Source organism: Rattus norvegicus, chromosome 16 (genome assembly GCF_021556685.1).
Source record: "Rattus norvegicus strain SHRSP/BbbUtx chromosome 16, alternate assembly SHRSP_T2T, whole genome shotgun sequence".
Taxonomy (NCBI): domain Eukaryota; kingdom Metazoa; phylum Chordata; class Mammalia; order Rodentia; family Muridae; genus Rattus; species Rattus norvegicus.
Genome location: NC_141549.1, coordinates 74115894 through 74137419, shown reverse-complemented (window position 1 = coordinate 74137419; position 21526 = coordinate 74115894). Strand labels below are relative to the sequence as shown.

The 21526-nt window shown below is 44.3% G+C and overlaps 2 protein-coding genes across 1 annotated transcript; both read right to left on the bottom strand.

The window, feature by feature from the left end:
• The window catches only part of Erich1 (glutamate-rich 1), a gene marked incomplete at its 5' end in the record, with an annotated part of 52793804 nt that overhangs the window by 9526944 nt on the left and 43245334 nt on the right, over window positions 1-21526 (bottom strand).
• Window positions 2724-21096, bottom strand: Fnta (farnesyltransferase, CAAX box, subunit alpha). Its single transcript, NM_012847.2, has 9 exons — window positions 20840-21096; window positions 18666-18751; window positions 16361-16475; window positions 13103-13207; window positions 11285-11411; window positions 8308-8456; window positions 4887-4949; window positions 3539-3710; window positions 2724-3331 (listed from the first exon to the last, which is right to left on the bottom strand). The coding sequence occupies exons 1-9, from the start codon at window positions 21037-21039 to the stop codon at window positions 3215-3217; spliced, it is 1134 nt and encodes a 377-aa protein (NP_036979.2). The 5' UTR covers window positions 21040-21096; the 3' UTR covers window positions 2724-3214.

Here is a 21526-nt window from a genome sequence, read left to right as displayed (position 1 = left end):
CTGCCCCTCCCCAGTTGCTTTTGTCATAGTGTTTTATTACAATACGAAAGGAACTAAGTCAACAGCCGAGGGTGGGAAACAATGTATTTAATGTTGTGGTACTGGGTATGGACTCCCGGAGCTCATGCTATTCTCACACAGCGGGGGCTGATAAAACAGTGCTTTCAAGAAAAGATGGGGAGGGGACTTCCCAGGAAGATGCTGACACCTCTGTAAAGCACAGCTTCAAAATCCAAGCAGAATTAGTGGCAGGGCTATTTGTGGTGGATCAAGGAAGACGACAGGTGTTTGGAGCAGCATGGATCTGGCCAGAGGATGTCTGCTCTGTTTTTCTCTGACCGGAGTTCAGTGTGGCTCAAATCCTGGAAGACCTCTGGTTAAGTATGAGACAGCAAAGACTCTCTAAGCCAGTGAGTGGAGGAAACCCTCATTTTTGTGCTGTTCTGTCCCCTTTCCCACTTCTGCCCTTTCTTTATTCATCCCCAGCCACCAGCACCACAGTAGTGAATGTGACTGCCAAAGCTGCAGGACCAGAGCTCAGCAGTCCTTCCTTCCTACCCAGTGGAGACGGACTCTGAAGAAGCCCAAAGCAGGCGCCCACCCCTCCCCAGGCCCACCCACTCCAATGCTGTAGCAGAATTGTGGATGTCGGCAGATTCTTGTGTTGTTTTTTTTTTTTTTCTTAGAGAATGAATTACATATGGTAAGATCCTCCTCTATTCCCTTCTCCACCCTCTTCCCAGCTTCGTGTCTTTCCTCCCCTCTACCCCCTGCTGCTCCCATTAGGGCTGCCCTTATTTGCTTGCCTATGAGACCAGCCTCTGAGCACAGGAAATCTACCAATGGATTCACCCTCAGAGGAGATTCTCCCTCCATAAAGTGATCAACCAGCAGTCTTTCCTCAGTGAGGGGAAGGGGAGAAAGCACTGCCCCAGGCTGTGCTGGAGTCTCAGCTGGCTGGCTCCTGGGCAGGTAGTCGCTCAGTTTCTCGCTCAGTTTCCGAGGGCCCTGGCTGTAGCGTGTCCATATTCAGCCTTCCACAGCATTTGCCCCTCCGGGCCGTGGCCTCTGGCTCTCCCTCAGCCCGGTGCTTTTGTGTCCCTTAGCTCCTAGCGTAGGCCTGAGCACTGAACCCCTGCTTCTCAGCGCTGTGCGTGTCTGCACTGACTGCTGGGCAGTTTCTTGACGGTCAAACTAGAATCCGGTCTCTGCCCGGAGAACCGACACGGGTTCTCCAAGAGAACCCAATGTTCTGGGTATGCAGGCTGTGGTGGCACTTGACTGGGAGGCTGACTGAGCTGAACGTCACACCTGACTCCGATCAGCACAAGACACTTCGAGGGCCATGCTAATGATGAGGGGTCTGCTCGTGCCCAACAAGGCCGAGTGACATACACACTCTTGAAACAAACGCTAAAGCACAAAGTATTTCAAAGGGCGGAAGGAGGACCTGAGAGACAAGCAGTGATGGCAGAGTGGAGGGCATGGAGCAGACTGTGAGACAGGCTAACAGAAGCACATCTGAGGCTAGCTCTGGCCCTCCTGCAGCCTCTGGAACATAATAGGACTTACAGGTGTGCATCTCCATGCCTGCTTGTTTTGGTTGCTGACCGCCCCTGAACCTGTGGTGAATCTCTGCATGCAGGATCACGGCTGTGCTGCTGTGCTGGGCCCCTATGCTCCCTTAGTCCCTCACAGCTCTGCTGAGTCGGCAGCCCTCACGACAATGTTAAGTCACTGACAGTAATTCTGAGGATAAATGTTCTTTGACTGGCTTGTTTTTGTGAGACAAAGCCTTCCTATGTGGCCTGGCTGACCTGGACCCTGAAATGTAGAGCAGGCTGGTCTTGAACTCACAAAGATACACCTGCTTCTGCCTCCTAAATGCTGGCATTAGAGGCAGGCATCACCATAGTTGACCACGAGGCTGTGTTTTGTTGTTTCTACTAAAAACAGAGAGATTATGATATGTTATGCTATTTCAAATATAGAACTAGACACTTGGGAGATAACAAGTGACAAATACTAACATCAGATGTAAAAACAAAACAAATGTTAAAAATGACTTAAATGTATTTTCTCTACTAAAAGGTATTTCCCAAGTTTATGTGGTGGAGGATTATTCAACCCCTCACAGTAATTTCCTTAGCTGTGGTTTGGTGTTCTAACACTGGAAACTCCTATGGACTGCTGCTGCAGCTAGCACACTAGTGTGAGCCACTCAGGTCCTTTGGTCAGTTAGCACACAGTAGGTGTGCTCCTGTAGAAGGTGGCTGACCTGGAGACGGCAGCAGACTGTGCTTTCTAACTCCTCACACAGTGGTTTCCCAGCCCTGGTTCAGGCAGCAGAAACCTGTTGCTATTGCATGGTGTGGATGCGGGGTGAACGTCTAGATGAGGCAGTGACTGTGAGCTGTGCTGAATAAATCCAGGTAAATTATCAAGTAGATTTTGTTGCTCACAGTAAAAAAAGGACCAATTTCCATTTTAAACAAATTTACATTAACCTCCCTTAATCACATATTGTATAGTAATATTTTCTTTCTCATTTTTTGACATTTTTTTTCAAAGAAGGCCGCCCTCTGTATTCTGAAGTGGCCTGAACCTGTCTGTGTAGTCCAGACTGGCCTCAGCCTTGCAGCACCACTCCTGTCTTGGCCTCCCAGGCACTGGGCTCCTTGCTTGTCCCTTATATACTGTTAAACACCAAGCACTATGGAGCTGTTTGTAGATAATGTGATTTTATTATAAAACCTTTCTTTTGGCATTAGTTGGTTACAGTGATAGCAAGATCCTGTGGGTGAGGCCAGCAGCCCTAATCATCAATGCAGTCCCGGGCAGCGCTCCGAGGTTCCCATGACTGCAAACCCATGACACAGCTGCCCTTAGCCACGCCCAGCACACAGCCGTGCACCATGTCTTTCAGGAGATGCTGATTCTACAGGATTGGATTAAATGTTGGGAAGACTACAAAAGCAGTAGTTCCTTTACGGGAAAGTTTTCTTCACCCTCCCCTCCAATGACCTTGCTTTAGGAAATCGACTCTTAGCTAGTCTGAACAGCGTCAGCACACAGGAGTCATCCTTAGTTCTTGTTAGAAACAGCACCTGGACAACGTTAGCTCACAGGCATGAGATGACCGCTCTAACCGCTCTACACTCCCGAATAAGAGGCCTTAGAAAGCATTGTCCACTTCTTCCAGCCGCTCTTGCTGCTATACACTCGCCGGTATGTCACTTTCTCTGCTGTGTTTACTCTGGAGGGACCGTCCAATATATCTCCAATATTCCTTTCTTATAGTGTCCTTTTCTTTAGCTAGAATCTCACATAACTGAAAATGAAAAATAAAAATGTATTAATTCCCTCTCAAGGGCTTATATCAATGTAAGGTGGTTCCTGCACAAAGGAGACACCATACAGCAGTTACACACTGACAGTGGTACCCCAAATCAGAAAGAACGCCGAGAGCCGCCGGGAGATGTGGCAGCAGCGGTGGCAGCGGGTGAGGCAGTGAGGACCCTGCTGCACTCGAACTCACCTCTAGTGCTTTATTAAGAATGTCCTCCTTGTTGTCACACTGGTTTTCCAGCATGTCTTCATAGATATCCACAAGAAAGGCAATTAGGTAGGGGGAGCTGTGACTTGGTTGTAAATCAAGCAACTGGTTTAATAGATTAGGGTATCTGGAAAGACCACGGTCCTGCAAAATCCTACAACGAAACAGAACAAAACAAAACTCCATTCTGAGAGAGCACACACACACACAGAGATCAGGAGAAAGTAAACCTCAGGCACAAAAGGGAAGACTTGTTATGAACAAGTGAGATGGGAAAAGAAGAAAACTTATTTTAAACAGTGTGGGCCTTATTGACGGAGACTTAAAGTTGAATAAAAATTAACTTAAGGGGTTGGGGATTTAGCTCAGTGGTAGAGCGCTTGCCTAGTAAGCACAAGGCCCTGAGTTCGGTCCTCAGCTCTGGAAAAAAAAAAATTAACTTAAAATACAATGAAGTTGGACTGGGGATGTGGCTCAGTTGGCAAAGTGCCTGCCCAGCGTGCACAAGGCCATGGGTTCACTGCCCAGCCGTGCACAACCCAGGTACGGTGGTGCACATCTGTGATCTCAGCATCTGGAAAGTGGAGGGAGAAAATAAGAAGCTCAAGTCACCGTCAGTGTCACGGTCTGAGAGCGACCTGCTATAAACCAGATCCACCCAAGAAAGTTGTAAAACAACCAATGATAACTCAGTTCCATGACATATGCTATTGAAGCAGAAAGAAAAGAACTCCTCTGAGAGGTAAAAAGATCAAGAGAGACATCTCTCCTTGTTTTTGAGGTAATTTTCCACACCTCAGCTACTTAGGGGATTATAGGTCATGCCACATCTCCAAGTAAGACTGGGCCTCAGGTATGGTCTGTGGGCTGAGGAGCTAGGCTGGGTCAAGGGTCAAACCTCGGAAACCTTTTTAGGAGTAAGACTTGTCACTGGAAGACACGTTGAAGGGGGAGGGTTGGCCACCCATCTGAGTGACTTTTTGTCAAGTTTATGCTGCCCAGCTATACTGAGCCCTCATGAATGGTGTGTTCCGTTCTTTGAAACAAAGACTTCAGCACTTAGAAAGCAAATCCCTGCACGAGTTGTAAATCCTAGTGACACACACTGCCGTTCCCTCTGTGCTGTGTTCTTGGGGGTGGGAAGGGAAAGACAGAGGGCACGATGCCTAGGGTCACCACAACCACACTCTGCTCTGACTATCAGCTGTGCTGACCCGGAGAACTCCCTCACGCCCCTTAGAGCCTGCTTATGGAGCTCACTCCGTGCTGTCACTAGCAGTGGGCTCCTGGCTCTCTGGTGACAAATGAGTAAGCGCAGTCAGTGCCTTACCCTTTCAAGTAGTTCCACGCACTCTCATTGTGTGGCACTAATTTGATCATTTCCAGAGTATATCTGTAAGAAAATACAGACAGAAGTTTAAATGAACAGGTCAAGTCGACACAGTTTTAGCAGCACTGGGAGGGAACCTGACGTAAGCTTTCCCCTTTCCCTCTGTCAGCACTCACTTCTGCCTGCCAGTGGCTCCTGCTACCACTGGAGTGCCAACCCCAGGAAGAGCGTCCTTAACTGTGCAGTTGTCAACTTGTCTCAACGCCCTGCTTCCTGCTAAGACATGGCGCTGTTGCCATGGCTCAGCAGCTGAGAGCACTGGCTCTCCCAAACTCCCTGCATGCACACGGCAGATCACAACCGTCTGTAATTCCAGTCCCAGGGCATCCAACGACCGCTTCCATCCACTTCAAGCACTGCAAGTAGGTGATATGGAGGCGAACTCGCAGACAAAACACTCACACGCAGAATAAACATCTGGGATTTTCCTTTGAAGACAGACAGAGGGCTGGAGATGGCCTGGAGGGTAAGAGGACTTCCTACTCTTCCGGAGCACCCAAGTCCAGCAGCTCACAGTTATCTGCTATCCCTCTTTTTTTTTTTTTTTTTGGTTCTTTTTTTCGGAGCTGGGGACCGAAAGCTATCCCTCTTTTCCCAGCTTCCCCTGAAGCCGTTAGTCTCTGTACACATGTAGCATGTGCAGGTACATGTACACACAAAATCAGTCTTAAAAGACTTTACTTTGGATTGGATCCTCAAAACAACTACATAGTTTTTGAAAGAAAAAAAGAATATTGAGTATTTTTCCTTCTGAAGAGAAGGTTAGCTAAAAGACCTGTCTTGTATTCACACTGCAACTGGGGGTAGTGAGTCAAAGGTCAACGTATGCCTAAGAAAGTCTCAGTGATCGACGTCACTTTATGAGCTATAAGAAATGCCATGGAGGGGGCTGGAGAGATGGCTCAGTGGTTAAGAGCACCAACTGCTCTTCCTGAGATCCTGAGTTCAAATCCCAGCAACCACATGGTGGCTCATAACCATCTGTAATGAGATCTGATGCCCTCTTCTGGTGTGTCTGAAGGCAGCTACAGTGTACTCATATACAATAAAATAAAATCTTAAAAAAAAATAATAAAAAAAATAAATAAATTTAAAGAAATGCCATGGAACTGGGTGATGGTACAGACTTCTAATGGCGGCACTGGAGAGGCAGAGGCAGGGGGTCTCTGTGAGTTCAATGCCAGCCTTGACTACAAAGTATGTTCCATGTCAGCCACCGCTGCTCAATGAGACCTTGTTTCAAAAAAAAAAAAAGGAAAAAGAAAAAAAAAAAAAGAAAGAAAAATGTTATGGAAGTTACAAAGGATAAAAATAAAACTGGTCATGAGTATATCTTATAATATCTTATATAAGATTAATAATCAATTATAACGCGATGCCAGTATTCCAAAATGTCAAGCAAAAATGGTCCCAAGTAATTTAGGTAAAATAGACTTAACCTACAGCAGCAGACTGTACTAGCACAGAACTAGAGCGAAGACACAGTAAATAAAACAGGAGTAAACAAGCCCCGCTGTGTAGCCTGGGCCTGTCGTTCCAGCCCTGAGGTGGAGGCAGGAATACTGGAGTTGAGAAAGTGAACCAGTGCGTGTACTGTGCTCTAAGGCAGTGTGTGACACATGAGGCCGTCTCATAAACAAACAGCCCTCTGCACAGGCAGAAAACGCTGTACATAAATGTCTGCAGTGTCCTCACAAAGCTTGGGAGGCTAGACAGAGGTGCAGCTTATTCTACAGTGAGAATTAGACAGCTTTTGACCACTTTTTCTTTCTTTTCTCTTTTTGAAGATTTATTTATTTTATTCATATGAGTACACTGTAGCTGTCCTCAGACACACCAGAAGAGGGCATCGGATCCCATTACAGATGGTTGTGAGCCACCATGTGGCTGCTGGGATTTGAACTCAGAACCTCTGGAAGAGCAGTCAGTGCTCTTAACCACTGAGCCATCTCTCCAGCCTCCCTTCTCTCTCTCTTTAGAGTAAGGATCTCAAGTAGCCCAGGCTGGCCTAGGACTTGTTACATAGCAAAGGATGACCTTGACCGTCTGATGTTCCTGCCTGGATCAGCTAAGTGCCAAGGACACATGTGTGCACCCTACCACACTTGGCTTCACAGTGTCCTGGGGACCAGATTCACGGCTCTTCACATGCTGGGCAAGTGCTTTACCCTCTAAACTACTGCTCCAGCTCAAGAAAAGGGAAGTCTTGTCTTTAAACCTGACAGTTAATTTTTTCCAATAAACATACTACATTACTTTTATAGGAAAAAGGGGAAAAGTATAAAGAAACTACAATCAGATCTACATACTTTCCTATATTAAGCATTAAAATTCCAATTAACATACCATGAATTCCTGATAATTACATCTATTACTTTTTAAATATTATTCTGCCATCTTTAGGAAATACACCTAAATTCTGACAAACTGAGCATCTTGTTTATTTGTCTTTAATAGCAGAGGCCACCAATCTCCTCAAGGGAGACCAACGTCAACTTTCCAAACGCTTTGTAGTCAGTATTTTAGCTCTTTTAAAAACTAACCCAGTGAAAACACAGTGAGTAAGAAATATTAAATATTTAAAACCCACTCACTACAACTTGGGTCAACCCATACATAGTATGAAACTCTAAAGGATTCTGATTGGTAAAAAAACTCCACAAGAAAAAAGCAATGGTGCCCTCTACAGCAGTCGGAACTTCCTCCACGGACGTTCACTGTTTATGTTGGGTCATGAACAGCCCCTTGGGTGTGTGGATTCCCAGAATCCTAGCACTCAAGTACAAAGCTCTCAAGTTCTAGCCCAGCCTGGGCTACAGAGCAAGACCCTGTATTACAAAGGGGTTGAGGAGAGTTGGCTCAGAGCTCTTACAGTTTTACACACACCTGTTAGTGTGCGCACACGCGTGTGTGATTTTGTCACTGCAGATGCATCTGGCAATGCCTAGGGTCATCTGTTTAACACTAGTGTGTTACTCAGCACCTCCAGTCAGGCACTTGCCCAGCCAAGATGCTCACAAGAATAACTTGGCCTTTGGGAACTTCTATCTAAAATGCAACAGAATTTAGTGAGAACAGATCCAAAATGAAACTTTCTGGCACTATGAAATCAATTTCTTCACAATCTCTAGAATCAACAACAGGTTAAGAAACTGAAGAGCCTGCAACACACATATTCCATGCAAACTCATCCTGGATGTGTTTTCCCCAAATCTGCCCATTTGAGTTTGTAAGGCCTGGGAAAGGTCTGTAGGGCCCAGGAAAGTATTGATTTTGCAGCATCTGAGTGCCCAGTGTCAGTGCCAGCATCTGACAGGTATGCAAATTTTTAATGAGGGAATGAGCAACACAGGATACTAACTGGACTTCTCTCTCCAACACAGCGCGATCACTGTAGCCAGTGGTATTAGAAATGACGAAGTGTCTTTGGTTCCACACAGAGTTATTTCTCACATCCTCTTTGAGAAGCTGGTCCACATACTGCAGCTCATTATCCCAAAGTCGAAACTCCTAAAAACAAAAATCCAGTTAGAAATGCTCTGTCATTTATAAAATAACAAAAACAAAGAAACAAGCAAAATGTCAGCAAAGCTAAGAAAGTGGCACTGAAGGGAAGGGGTTATCATGGTGGCGAGCAGTCGGCGATCCCAGCATCCAGGGGCAGATGTAGAAGGATTAGAAATTCAAGGCCATTCCCTGCTACACATATTCAAAGCCAAACTGGGTTACATAAGACATTGTCCGAAAGAAAGAGGAGGGGGGGGGAGAAGAGATTGAGTATAGATCCCACAAAGATATAAACTAAACAAACGGAAGTAAAAGGAAACTTAGAAGGGAAATAACAAAGGTCATCAACCAAATTCACTGGTGAAAGACTGAGTAACATTACGCGCACACAGATGACGTAATTTGGAGTTAATATGTAACATTAAGTACAGAGCAGCACTGCAGATGTACACACAGACAGGGTATAGCACATATCAGGTATCCCAGCATCCAGGAGGCTGAGGCAGGAGGATCAAGAATTTAGGAAGACTTTGGGCTACAGATTGAAACCTTGTCTCAAAAACAAAACAAGTAAATTTTGCCAGTTGTGGTGGCGCACACCGGTAGGATTTGCTGAAGGAGGCAGAGGCAGGAGGATCACGAGTTCGAGGCCAGCCTGGGCTACACATTTAAATCCCAGCTCTGAAAAAAAAAAAAAAAAGAATTTAAAACAAGTAAATTTTAAAAAGTGAATTCCTTTAAACAAACAGAAAGATAGACATTTATATTTAAATGTCAAGTTTTACCTTATGATTAAGGCATTTTGAAAAAGCGAATGTATTTTTATTTCTTATTTGACACTAGCAAGATTAAGGATTTCTAAGCTGGTCCCTGATTTTAAAAGTCATAGTATTTTGGTGAAAAGCTCTGTGCTGATGAGCAGTGAGGGCTAGCACTGTTCCTGCGGCCACACAGCAAGCACTCCCGAGTACTGCCAACCACCCCGAACACCACTGTCTGAGAAACACTGACTTACATAAGTTTTTAAGTATTTTTTCCTTCGTTTTTATTCTCATGTATATGAATGTTTTGGTTGCATGCATGTCTGTGTGCCCTGCCCTGTGTGTGTAGACCAGAAGAGGGCATAAGATCCCCTGAGACTGCAGTTACATTTGAGCTGCTGTATTGGAGCTGTGAATCGAACTCAGGTCTTCTGCAAGAGCAGCAAGGGCTCTTAACTCCCCAGCCCTCGCTCCAGCCCCTGTCATATAACCGTAAGGATATGTATGCATCACTTTCAAACTGACAACACACTCATTCTGTTCCTTTAGTTCTTCTTCCTATCTCTTGTTTGAGACGGGGTCTGTGTAACCCAGTGTGGCCCTGAATCTTTTTTTTTTTTTTCTTTTTTTCGGAGCTGGGGACCAAACTCAGGGCCTTGCGCTTGCTAGGCAAGCGCTCTACCACTGAGCTACCCAACCCCCTGGCCCTGAATCTTATCTTCCCAATCCTACTCCCATGTGCTGGGATTACAGGCATGTGCTATAATATCCTAGGGGATATATTATTTCTCTGATTTTATGGAGCATATAAAATGTACAGATTTTCTTCAGTTTCAGAAATCACTTGTCTATTATTATAGTTGAAAATAATCTTACGTCCCAAAGAGTGGGTTGAAAACATGAAACCATGCACATCGAATGTAAGAACAGGAGAAACTTCTGTACTTCAGTTATAGGAACTTAAAGCTACAATATAACTGACGGGTCTCTCGGAATGCTTTGTCATTTAGAACCTCTGACAACTCAGTAAAAAACCTACTGTGTGAGTAGCTTTCCAAAGACATTGTAACACTGTATTTAGGTTGCTCTGTTAGCAGACAGACATGGGTGACACACAGTTTGACGTCATTACAATTTCCTGTTTGCTTTTGTTGTTGACACAGCTGCACTCTATCTATCACCCTGTCCCGCTGGAATTTGCTATGTAGACCAGCCTTGCTTCAAACTTCAAACTCAGATCTGCCGCCTCTGCCTCCTTGAGTGTTAGGATTAGAAGTACAGGGGTTGGGGATTTGGCTCAGTGGTAGAGCGCTTGCCTAGGAAGCGCAAGGCCCTGGGTTCGGTCCCCAGCTCCGGAAAAAAAAAAAAAAAAAAAAAAAAAGAAGAAGTATAAAGCTATCATGCCCAGCTGATTACAGCTTCCAATGAAAATGAAGACAGCAGGGTCTGGGGTACAGCCCAGCAGGCAGACTGACTAATATGCACAGAGCACTGGGGATAACCCACACACCACAGAAACTGAGAGCAATGACGTCAACCTGGAACCACAGCCCGTGGGAAGCAAAGGCCAGAAGGTCAGAAAGTCAAGATCACATTGAGCTACATAGAAGGCAAACTTGGTCAACATGAAATCTGTTTACCCAAAATGACTTTTTAAAATAAAAAAAAATACAACTATTGAACAACCTCAGAAACTGTAACTCCTTTAGTTAAATATAAAAACGCTTAAATTTTTAAATGATATATTTTTAACTGTGATGGTGTGGGGACCCATGCTTCCAATCCCAGGACTCAGGAAGCAGAGGCAGGCAGACCTCTGAGCCTGTTCTATAGAGTGAGTTCCAGGCCAGCCAGGGCTACAAAGAGGAGATAATGATGTAAATTTAATCTAAAAGTTCTTTAAAATTTACTATTAATTTTCTTTAATAGGAAACTATTCACCAATATATCCAGAGAGATTACAAAAGGTGACCTCATGGTGGATGTCAGGCTTCGAGCACCTTTACTTTATGGGTTTTTAGTCACACATGCCCATCTGTTCGTTCACACAGACTTCAAGAAAGGCAATACCTGAATGACCCACTGTCGATGCTGCCAGGCATGGTAATTCTTTGCATCCTGATTAAGGATATCGGCGATGAACTCGAGCTCTTGAGAAGGATCTTTCAGCCACTCCACTAATACTCTCCTATGGTGCCTGAGCAGAGGAGAGAGGGGAAGTGTAGGTTAACTCTGAGCTAACACCAGCCGCACTCAGTGAGCTGAAAGGGAATTCAGAAAACACCAGCTCATTCCCAATTCCCAAAGCTACCAGAAAGGCTAACAGTGACAGAGTTCCAGCACTGAGTTGAGGCACAGTGACAGATTGTGCACAACCAGGTATCTAGGGCACAGGTCTCTCAAACCAGACCTGCAGCTGCAGTAATCTCACAGCCCAGGCCTTTGTGCAGCAGTTCTGAAGCACTGTGTGTGGATGAACAGACTCTGTCTCTACTTATAGTCAGTTATCAACACTATGCTTAGAATGCCACCATACAAGCACCTCTTCATGCTACCAGTTGGTAAGCAGAACTTATTTACTTCTGCCCTAGAAAATGTGTAACTAGGACAAGTTACAACTCCGTCACAAGACAATTTCTGTGTTAGAATACTTTTTTACTGTGTTCCATTTTCACAATTCTCCTTACACACACTGGAAATTAAAAATGCACCAGAGGCTGGGTAGTTCGCTCACTGATGGAGCATTTGCCTAGCACATGTGAGACTCTGGGCTCCATCCCCATATGACCAGGAAACAGACACATCCCCAGTGTTAACAGTGTGACTCGTCCAGTGTGCGGGCTGCACGTGTGAAAGGTGCTCCTGAGCAGGGCCACCCTGATCGGGAGACTCTAGTGCTTAGGTAAACAGCACCACAGGGGACATTCAAAGACTCATTTCACACGATATGGAGAAAATCCTAGAAAGAAGGATTTCTGAGTTTACTGTTAAAACTCTCCAAGTCACTGACTACTACTAACATTCCCTTTTCTCAGGTTTCTAGGTAAGTTTTACCAAACTGACTTCTCATAACAATAATACAATATTCTCCTGATCAGTGAGAATTTAATAGAAATCAACTAGTTAGGTCCTAGGTTTGCACTGCCCATCCTATTGTAAGGCAAATGCCTGATATTTCTGATTATTTTAGGTGATCCCTGTAAAAAGGTCATGGCCACAGGTTGAGAACCACTGCCCTATGGGCAGCCCACATCTCTATCAGTGGACTCCTGAAATGTGCTGTAGTCAGATGGAGCTATATGCATGTCCCTGAGTGCACGGCCTCCTCACATTCTTCTGCTCACAGGGTTTCTGTTTCCTGCGCCTACCCCATACTCACCCCCAGCACACACAGGACGAGTGCCACGGTCTGCTACTCAGGCTGCTGTCTCTGGGAAGAGCACTATCCGAACTCTAGTCCATTCTTTCCCCCTCATTTCTCCTTTTCTGCTTCTGTCCCTTGTTCTCCCTCCACAAAATCTCTACATTATAATTCACACCGTCTGCAACAAAATGGAGAACCCCGACGCCATGTTCACAATGAGCTATAAAAACAGCTGGCTTTTATGCACTCTCGGCTTGACACTGTTACTGTCTCCCTGCACCTACAAAACTATCAAACATTCAGATGACTGTAAAGTATCGAATATAAGAAAGTTATTTCATACTGACTAGGAAACCATTTTCAGACTTTTCCCAATCTAGTACTGCTGCTCCACAAATCAAACCTTACAATCCTATGAGCAGCTAACAGTCTGACTGCAAAGCACTCAATGGATAAAGAACTCTCAGCTCCTAGTGCCAAATGCTATAGCAGAGTGACATACTTCCTTCTTGCTTTCCTCTTACCAAACTTGATAGTTTTTGGGCTGTTCCTCAATTATTGCAGTGATGTAGTTCATTTCTTCTTGCAGATCCTTCTGAAGCGACCTCAAGAGAACTCTCCGAAAATGCCTATGGCAAAACAGCAAACACAGCGTCTCGTCAGTTCAGAGGAGTCGCCTAGCAAGACTGTCAAGTAAGCTGCAAGAAAGGAATACAGTGCACAGACAACATCTGCTACTTACTTTACGTGGCCAATCTCAGAGCCTGTTACTGCCCACATTCATACATCTAGAACTGGAGTAATGGAGCAGTTCATGTGTAAGCAGAGAGGCCCACAACAAATCCAAAACAGAAGAATTAAGTTTGAGCTTTAAGGAATGGGAAGATGAATAACTAAAATGTTATTTTCAGGTAATAGTCTGGATTCTATAATAAAAAATAAAACCCTTCCCTTTCTATAGGCTACAGTTTACATACATATACTACTAATAATATTATAAACATTATAAAAATATTGTATTCAGAATCACCATCAAAATGTTTCTCTCAAATAGAATAAGGCTTCTACAGGGCATGCTGGCACATCCCTTTAACCCCACCCTCAGAAAGCAGGTAAAAACTCTTGAGTCTTGACTACCCTACATAGAGCTCCAGGACAGCCAAGGCTACACAGTGAGATTATGTCTCCAGAAACAAAATAAGACAAACTGAACAAAAGAAACAAAGATGACAACAACAAAAGCAACCAAGATAAGATAGCCCAGGAGGTTTCATATGCAGCTAAGAGTCAATCCAGAGGTAGACAGGACAGAAGATCACAGAAACTACAACTTAAAAGAGGTCAAGACAAGGCTCAGGGAGATGGCTCAGTCGTTAAGGAGGTTAGGTTTCAAGTCCAGGACAAGCAGCTGAGGGGCCTATTTAATATATCAAAACAGACCTGGCCGCCAGGCTCTCCCAGCATCTCTCAGTCCCTACCTAATACAGGGTATGGCTGGCACACCCCACTCCCTGCCATAAACTTTCCAGTTCAGGGGTTGGGCTGCCCTTCTCCCAGAGACTCTTCCCTATGTAACAGAGACATTTTGGTTACTTGCTCTCTCTTCCCCTCACCGTTTCTGCCTCTTTCTGTCTTTCTGCCCTCTCTGAGTTCTCTCTGTCTCACCTGGGAGTCATTCCCAAATAAGCCTGCTTTTATACTTCTTTTTTTTTTTTTTGTTCTTTTTTTTGGAGCTGGGGACCGAACCCAGGGCCTTGCGCTTCCTAGGTAAGCGTTCTACCACTGAGCTAAATCCCCAGCCCCTCAAATACATTTTTTAAAGATTTATTTACTTCATGTATATGAGTACACTGTCGCTGTCTTCAGACACACCAGAAGAGGGCATCAGATCCCATTACAGATGGTTGTGAGCTACCATGTGGTCGCTGGGATTTGAACTCAGGACCTCTAGAAGAGCAGTCAGTGCTCTTAACCACTGAGCCAACCTCCAGCCCGACCTCAAATACATTTTTAAAAGAAGAGTTTAAAAGAAGAATGGGAATTTTTTTCACAGCTGAGGTTAAAAAAAAAAAAATAGGAAACTGCAAAATTTTGAAGGATTTTGGCTTCCAATGTAGAAGTCTGTTAGTAAAGTCAAAGGCTTTAAGACAAAACACTTTTAAATACATCTAAACTTAAAAATAACCTTTTTTAAAAAAAAACTTATTTAGATGTTTTGCCTGCATATACACCTATGTACCGCATGCGCACACTGGCTGCGCAGGCCAGAGAGGACACGGAGTTATAGATGCTTGTGAGTTACCATGGGTGCTGGGAACTAAATCTGGGTCCTATTTAAGAGCAACAAGCAAGCCTGTAATCCTGGTAGAGGCTGCAGGGCTATGAGGCCAGTCTGGTCTATAGAGAGTTCCAGGATGGATAAGGCTAGACAGAGAAACCCCATCTTGAAAACCCAAACCAAACCAAACAACAAATAAACAAAAGCAACAAGTGTTCTCACCACTGACCCATCTCTCCAGCCACATCCTAAACACTTTTCTCCACAATGTTCTCTAAGCTTTCTTTGGCTCAAGGATGTGCTTTGCAAAAATGAGAAAGTAAATCAAGAAAAGAGTTGGGTGTGATTGTTTATGCTTTTAGTCTCAACATGGGGGGCAGGGTGTGTGTGTGTGTGTGTGTGTGTGTGTGCGCGCGCGCGCGCAGGGGCAGGGACAGGGGAAGGAGGAACGGGGAAGGAGGAACAGGGGAAGCAGGAGCAGGGGAAGCAGGGGCAGGGGAAGCAGGAGCAGGGGAAGCAGGGGCAGGAAGCAGGAGCAGGCAGATCTCTGAGTTTGCGGGCAGCATGGTATGCATAGTGAGACCTGGAGGTTTTGTTTGTTTAGGGTTTTTTGCCTTTGTTTTTTATTTAAAAACAAATAAACAAAATAGTAAATGGCAAAGGATTTATACAGTCTGAAGAGATACCAGAGTATGACACATTTACATGTCACAGAGTCTGGGAGCGAATTACTTACTGTTACACAGGAAAGTAAACCAAACAAAACCAGCGATCTTAGCTGCCTACATAGACAGAACGAATGCTGCTAGCACAGATGCTGTTAGGCACGGGGCACAAGCCTGTAACTTCAGATCCCAAGAGGTGGATATGGAAGCATCACAAATCTTCCTCAACTACCTACTAAGTTTAAGGTCAACCTGGGCTATGTTAGATCTGCTTTAAAAAACAGACACAGGGCTGGTGAAGTGGCTTAGAGGGTAAAGGGGCAGGACAGTAACCAGCCTGAAGACTGAGTTCAATTCCTGAGACCCACGTGGTGGAAACCGACTCCCAAGGCGGGCTGTGATGTGTATGTGCACTGAACACATAGCCACAAATAAACATACGGTAGAAAAATGGAAACCGAAGGCCCTCTATGAAAGGACATGTACTTCTCCTATGAGGCATGGAGAGCAAGGAGCGTAACCCGTTGTGGTATAGAGAAGTACAGCTGACTCTGTATCTCTCATAGAAAGAATTATGTCGACAACGCAAAATGAACAGTAACACAGTGTTATCTGGTACACAGAAGTCCATTCAAGAAAGCGGGAATGGGTTCTGTAGCACAAAGGACTGGTGCACAGACTGTTGTTTTCATTCAGTAGACTCGAGGGCAAGTATGTGAATTATTATTTTGATGAAAATTAGAGTACAGTTAAGAAAGGAGTCACTTGGACTCAAAACACAAGACCTGCTAGCAGTAAATATTAATGTTTATGTTATATTAATGCAAACAGTAACTTACCACACCGTATAGTTGGCTGCGTTTAACTCAATAGCATCTCGAGTGAGCTTAAAGGCTCGTTCGCTTCTTTCATCGCGCTGCAGAACAGCTCGGAAGTAATCATAGACGTCTCTAACTGGAGACACAACACACAGTGTGTGAGGGTCACTTCCTGTTTAACACTAGAACTCCACTGCACATGTATGTGGTCTTTGCATGTGTATCATGTATATACCAGAAAGGACAGTTAAACAGCTGGGTGGCTGGGCTGTTTTATTACTGTGTTAATTTGTGGCGATAGTGTCTCATGTATACGAGGCTGGACTCAAACTTGCTCTATAACTCAGGCTAGCTTGGAACTGTCCATCGTGATTCCCAAGTGCTAGGGTTACAACTCTGTACCACGTCAGCAGATGCACATGACACTGAAAGCCACTCAGACAATGCTCAATGTCACAGACACAACACATGAGCTACATAAGTCTAATCATGCTTACCACAAGTATTATGGGTTAATGCCAAACTGAATCTCCCAAATGCCTTATGTAAAATCCATGTTGTAAACAAGATCTAAATCTCAATGGTTATAGGGATTGTAAGTTTTCCCTACAAGAACTGCTGTTCCTGTCCCCATTTGCATTTTCCTATGGGTGTTGACCACAGAGGTTAACTAATATGTTCATGGATAAAGATCCAGTAGATCAACATGCCAAGTGGTCAGACTCCAAGTCTATGCTCTCAGCCTCCAACGCCTCTCTTTTTAAGAGACTCACTTTTATTTTCACTCATGTGTGACTGTGTGTAGAGGTATCTATGGAGGCCAGAAGAGAGTGTTCCCTGGAGCTGGTGTTATAGGGAGTTATGAGCGGCCTCATGTGGGCACGGAGGAACGAACTCAGGTCCTCTGCTCTTAGCTACTCAGCCATGTCTTTGGCACCTACCTCATGCCATCTGCCAAAATGAGTCCAGAATAGGTAGAAGCTGCTCTCAGAGGGCTGAAGACATGGTTCAGCAGTTAAGAGCATTTGTTGCTCCTACTGAAGACCTGGGTTTGGTTGATGTGTGGTTACTACTGATGTAAATATTTCTGTGTAAATATTTCTATTTCTTTGAGAAATATTATGTGGAAATACTTCAGAAAACATTTTCATGTAGTTATATACTCTGAAATTTTCCTTAATAGAGTACTTTATATATAATCTAATCATGCCTTCATCACAATAGAACTAAATTATTTTCTTTGCTTATCTTTTCTTTTCCCCGAGAAATGGATGAAGATGTCTCTTGACCAGGGACAATCTGCTTGTTGTTTTGCTGGGGATCAAATCCAGGGGCACTGCATATACCAGGAAAGTGCTCTGCCAGAGTTACATCCCTACCCAAAGATTATTCTCTTACATTTGCATATGGCTTATTTATTTTTGTTTCAGAACATTAATTCACCTTTAATTCATTTTTATGTTCATTAAAATATAAATTATATCAATAAGATATAAGTATGCTTTTATCTAAGCCCATAGTCAACAGAACAAAGCCTTTGAAGAGTGCATGAAACACACTTTTTAGTCACACGCTCTACCTCACATATACTGAGGCCTACTTTCAGTGCTTATGATCCTTATTTCTGTACTAGTAGAACAGTAGTAACTGTTTAGTACTACATTTTCATACTTGATATATGGCAACCCCTGTACCACTGTTCTTCCTTTTCAAATATTTGTTACCATTACTTCATAATCAGTAAACGAATAATTGTTTTTTTGCAAAAAGAAATGATCTTAGAAAACAAAGAATTAACTGAGAGTAGAAAATTTACACATGCAAACATACAAACACATAAAATTCCAAAAATAGCACTTCATCTATTTACCCTTCCTAGAAGAACAATCAACATTTGTATGACCTCCTATTTACAGAAGAGTTCACATTCATGGTAAGAATAGGCTACTTGTTAAAGAAAACCTCAGTTCATACATTTCAACTGAGGCTAACACTACATAGCTAAAATATATTTTAAAATGCTGGTGTGTGAACAACTAAAGCTTATTCTAAATAAAACAGTAATTCATCTGTTATACTTTAAATGCAAATTAAAGCACAACCATATAATAGCTATTATGTATTATAATGTAACATTCATTGCTTTGAATATCTCCATCCCCTGAAGAAAATATGAAGACAAATGACAAAGAAGACATTTTAACTCACCAAAGTAATTCAGGTTTTTATTAAACAAAAACCTCCCACTTTTCTTGTTAGACGATTGTAAATTTCAACTTTGTGAAAAGTTCAACGTACAGAGCCTTCCTAATAAACATAAACTTACACTTTTCACTGTAGATGATCTGGACCACTGGACTGGGGCCATCATTCTGGGGCACTGGGTCTATGTCAGCCCACTCTGCCCTGTCCCTGAAAATAGACATTTCCCCATGATTATATTCAAACATGTTAGAAGGAAAACAATTCTGGTGCTTTCTTGTTTCTTATTTCTGTTTGGTTTTAATTGGCAACAATCATTTGATCAAATGGAGATCATAACGTAATCATTGGATTCTTCCATGCAAACCTCTGCCACTTTGCTTCATATATTAAAATTTTTAAGATAAAGCAGAAATCATCTCTGGATTAAGGAAATGAGTAAGGGGCTGGAGACATGGCTCAGCAGGTAAAAGCATGGGTTGCTCTTACAGAGTGCAGTTCAAAGCACCCACATGGAGATTTGAAGTCATAATTCCAGGTCCTGGGAATGTGATCCCCTTTTCTGAACTCCAAGAGAGAGCAGAGCACACTGCAGAAAATACACGCAGGCACACGCATAAAGTAAAATACTTTATTTTTTGGTTTTTCGAAAACAAGGTTTTCTCAGTGGAGCCTTGGAATGTGCTCTGTGGACCAGGCTGGCTTTGAACTCAAGAGATCCACCTGCCTCTGCTTCTGCCTCTGCTTCCCAAGTGCTGGGACTAAAGGTGTGCACCACCAACAACTGGCATAAAACACTTATTTTTAAAAAAAAATAGGGGCTGGGGATTTAGCTCAGTGGTAGAGCACTTACCTAGAAAGCACAAGGCCCTGGGTTGGGTCCCCAGCTCCGAAAAAGAAAAAAAAAAAAAAAAAAGAACCAAAAAAATAAATAAATAAAAAAAAATTAGTAAATCAAGAATTTTAAATTTATGGTGTGGCAAAATGTGGTCTTCTAGAAAGTATCCACGTTTTAACTTAAAAATTAGCTTCACTCATTCATTTAGTAAGATTCTGGAGTTAGTATTTTTTTAAAATATGAATTTTAGTAGGAACTAACCTTAATCCTAGGTGTGATACCTCAATTCCCCACCCCCCCATCAGACGAAGCATTACAAGTTATTGTTACTTGAGAAGTGGCCTGTGAGGGTCACTCACAGGCAGAGGGCCTGGGACGTGAGATGAGGCCTGCCTAGCATGAGTGAGAGAAGGTTCTGGAATCTGACAACTGCCTAAGCCGGAATATTAGCTTTACAACTTCCCGTGTGACATTAAGAAAGTCATTAATCTGCCTGGATGTCAGTTTCTTCATTTATAAGATGAAGACAATTTTATTAGTCAACTTTGAAAGGCCACTTTGAGAAAGAATGAGGTAATGGGTACTCTGGGTGCTTAAAACCTGCATAGCATATTGTAAGCACTCTAAAAATCCAGGGGACAGTCTCAAAACAACAGTACATTGAAATAACAGGCGCTTATGGAGACTTCTTTTACTTACACTCTTTTCTTCTCTAGACCAATCAGTTACTGAGAGCAGACATTTGTGGTATACAGCTAACCTTGAAATTGAATCCCTTATGTAAGAATATAGGAAAAAGAATGACCTACCTGCTAATATATATAAAACCTATAGTCTGGAGAGAGTCATGGAAAACACTGTCATTTAATCTTTCGGAAATCAGACAGTCATCCCAAGAACATAATTCACAAATCAGAGAAAAGTTCTGAGAGCTATGGGACCCCACAATAAATCTGAAGTCATCCAGCTACAGAAAGCTCTGCATGCCTTTCACTCATTCATGAAAACATGGTAAACGAGTCATCTAAAGGGTTTAGGTAGAGCTACAGAAAACACTTTCTGACACGGAACTAGGGAACACTGAAAGGAAAGAACAGGAGGGATGAGCACAGCGGCAAAGATGAAGGAAAGTTCGCTCCAGTCAGCAGAAGGCATGCAAAGCCCTGACAGCGTTTGTAAAGAGCAAATCTAGCCGTTTAAATTAAATTATTCCGCAGCAAACTGTCAAAAGGGCGCCTTTCAAATGATGTACGGCTATCAGCAGGGCAGCACTGCGGGACCACGGAAGTGTCACCGCACCCTAGCTTCGGAAGAGCGCCGCCACAGCCAGCCCGGCACCCGGGGCTGCGCGGACTCGGAGGGCGCCCCCGTCCGCCCGGCTGCGGCGTCGCTCGCATCTCAGCCTCGGCAGCACAGCTCATCCCCGACCTCAAGAGCCGCGGCCCGCAGGAGGGCGTTACCTGTACAAGACATAGGTGGGCGAGTCCAGGCTCAGAAACCCGTCGTCCATAGGGGACGCCGCTGCTTCCCCGGCCTCGGCCGCCATCTCTTCTTCCTGCGGCTGCTGTGCTGGCGGCGGAGGAGGCGGGGGCGGCGGCTGCTCTGGCTGTCCCGGCTCACCGCCTGGCGCAGATTCCCCGACCCCCTCAGTGGCCGCCATCTCGCCTCCGTCCGCAGCTGAGGTGGTGGTGGAGGCCCCGCCCCCTCCGCGGCCCGCCCCGCCCCCGGCGTGGCCCACTTCCGGTTCCTCGGGTCCTACCATAGAGGCGTGGGGTAGAGGGCCCGGCCCGGAGGCCTGGCCAGGCCAGGATACTTACTGTACTCGCTGCTGTAGTTCCAGGGGCCCTTCTCGACCGCAGGTCTTCAGAGGCCTTTAGGTGCTTCCTGATAATCAGTGGTATTCTTTGGGTAACTTTTCTATTTCTTTGCTTTTGTTTCTTTTTTCAACGCTCGGGATGGAACCCGAAGACTTGCACATGCTAGGCATGTGCTCTGACACCGAGCTACCATCGCCAATCCCCAGCTGCCCCCTTCTTTTGAACTATCTTAGGGATGTGAAGACTTGCAAACGGTGCACACCTAGCCACCTCTCTTACCCCTCAGGTTTCCACTTTAACCTTGAAAGGGCCTTTTGCATTCTTTCACAC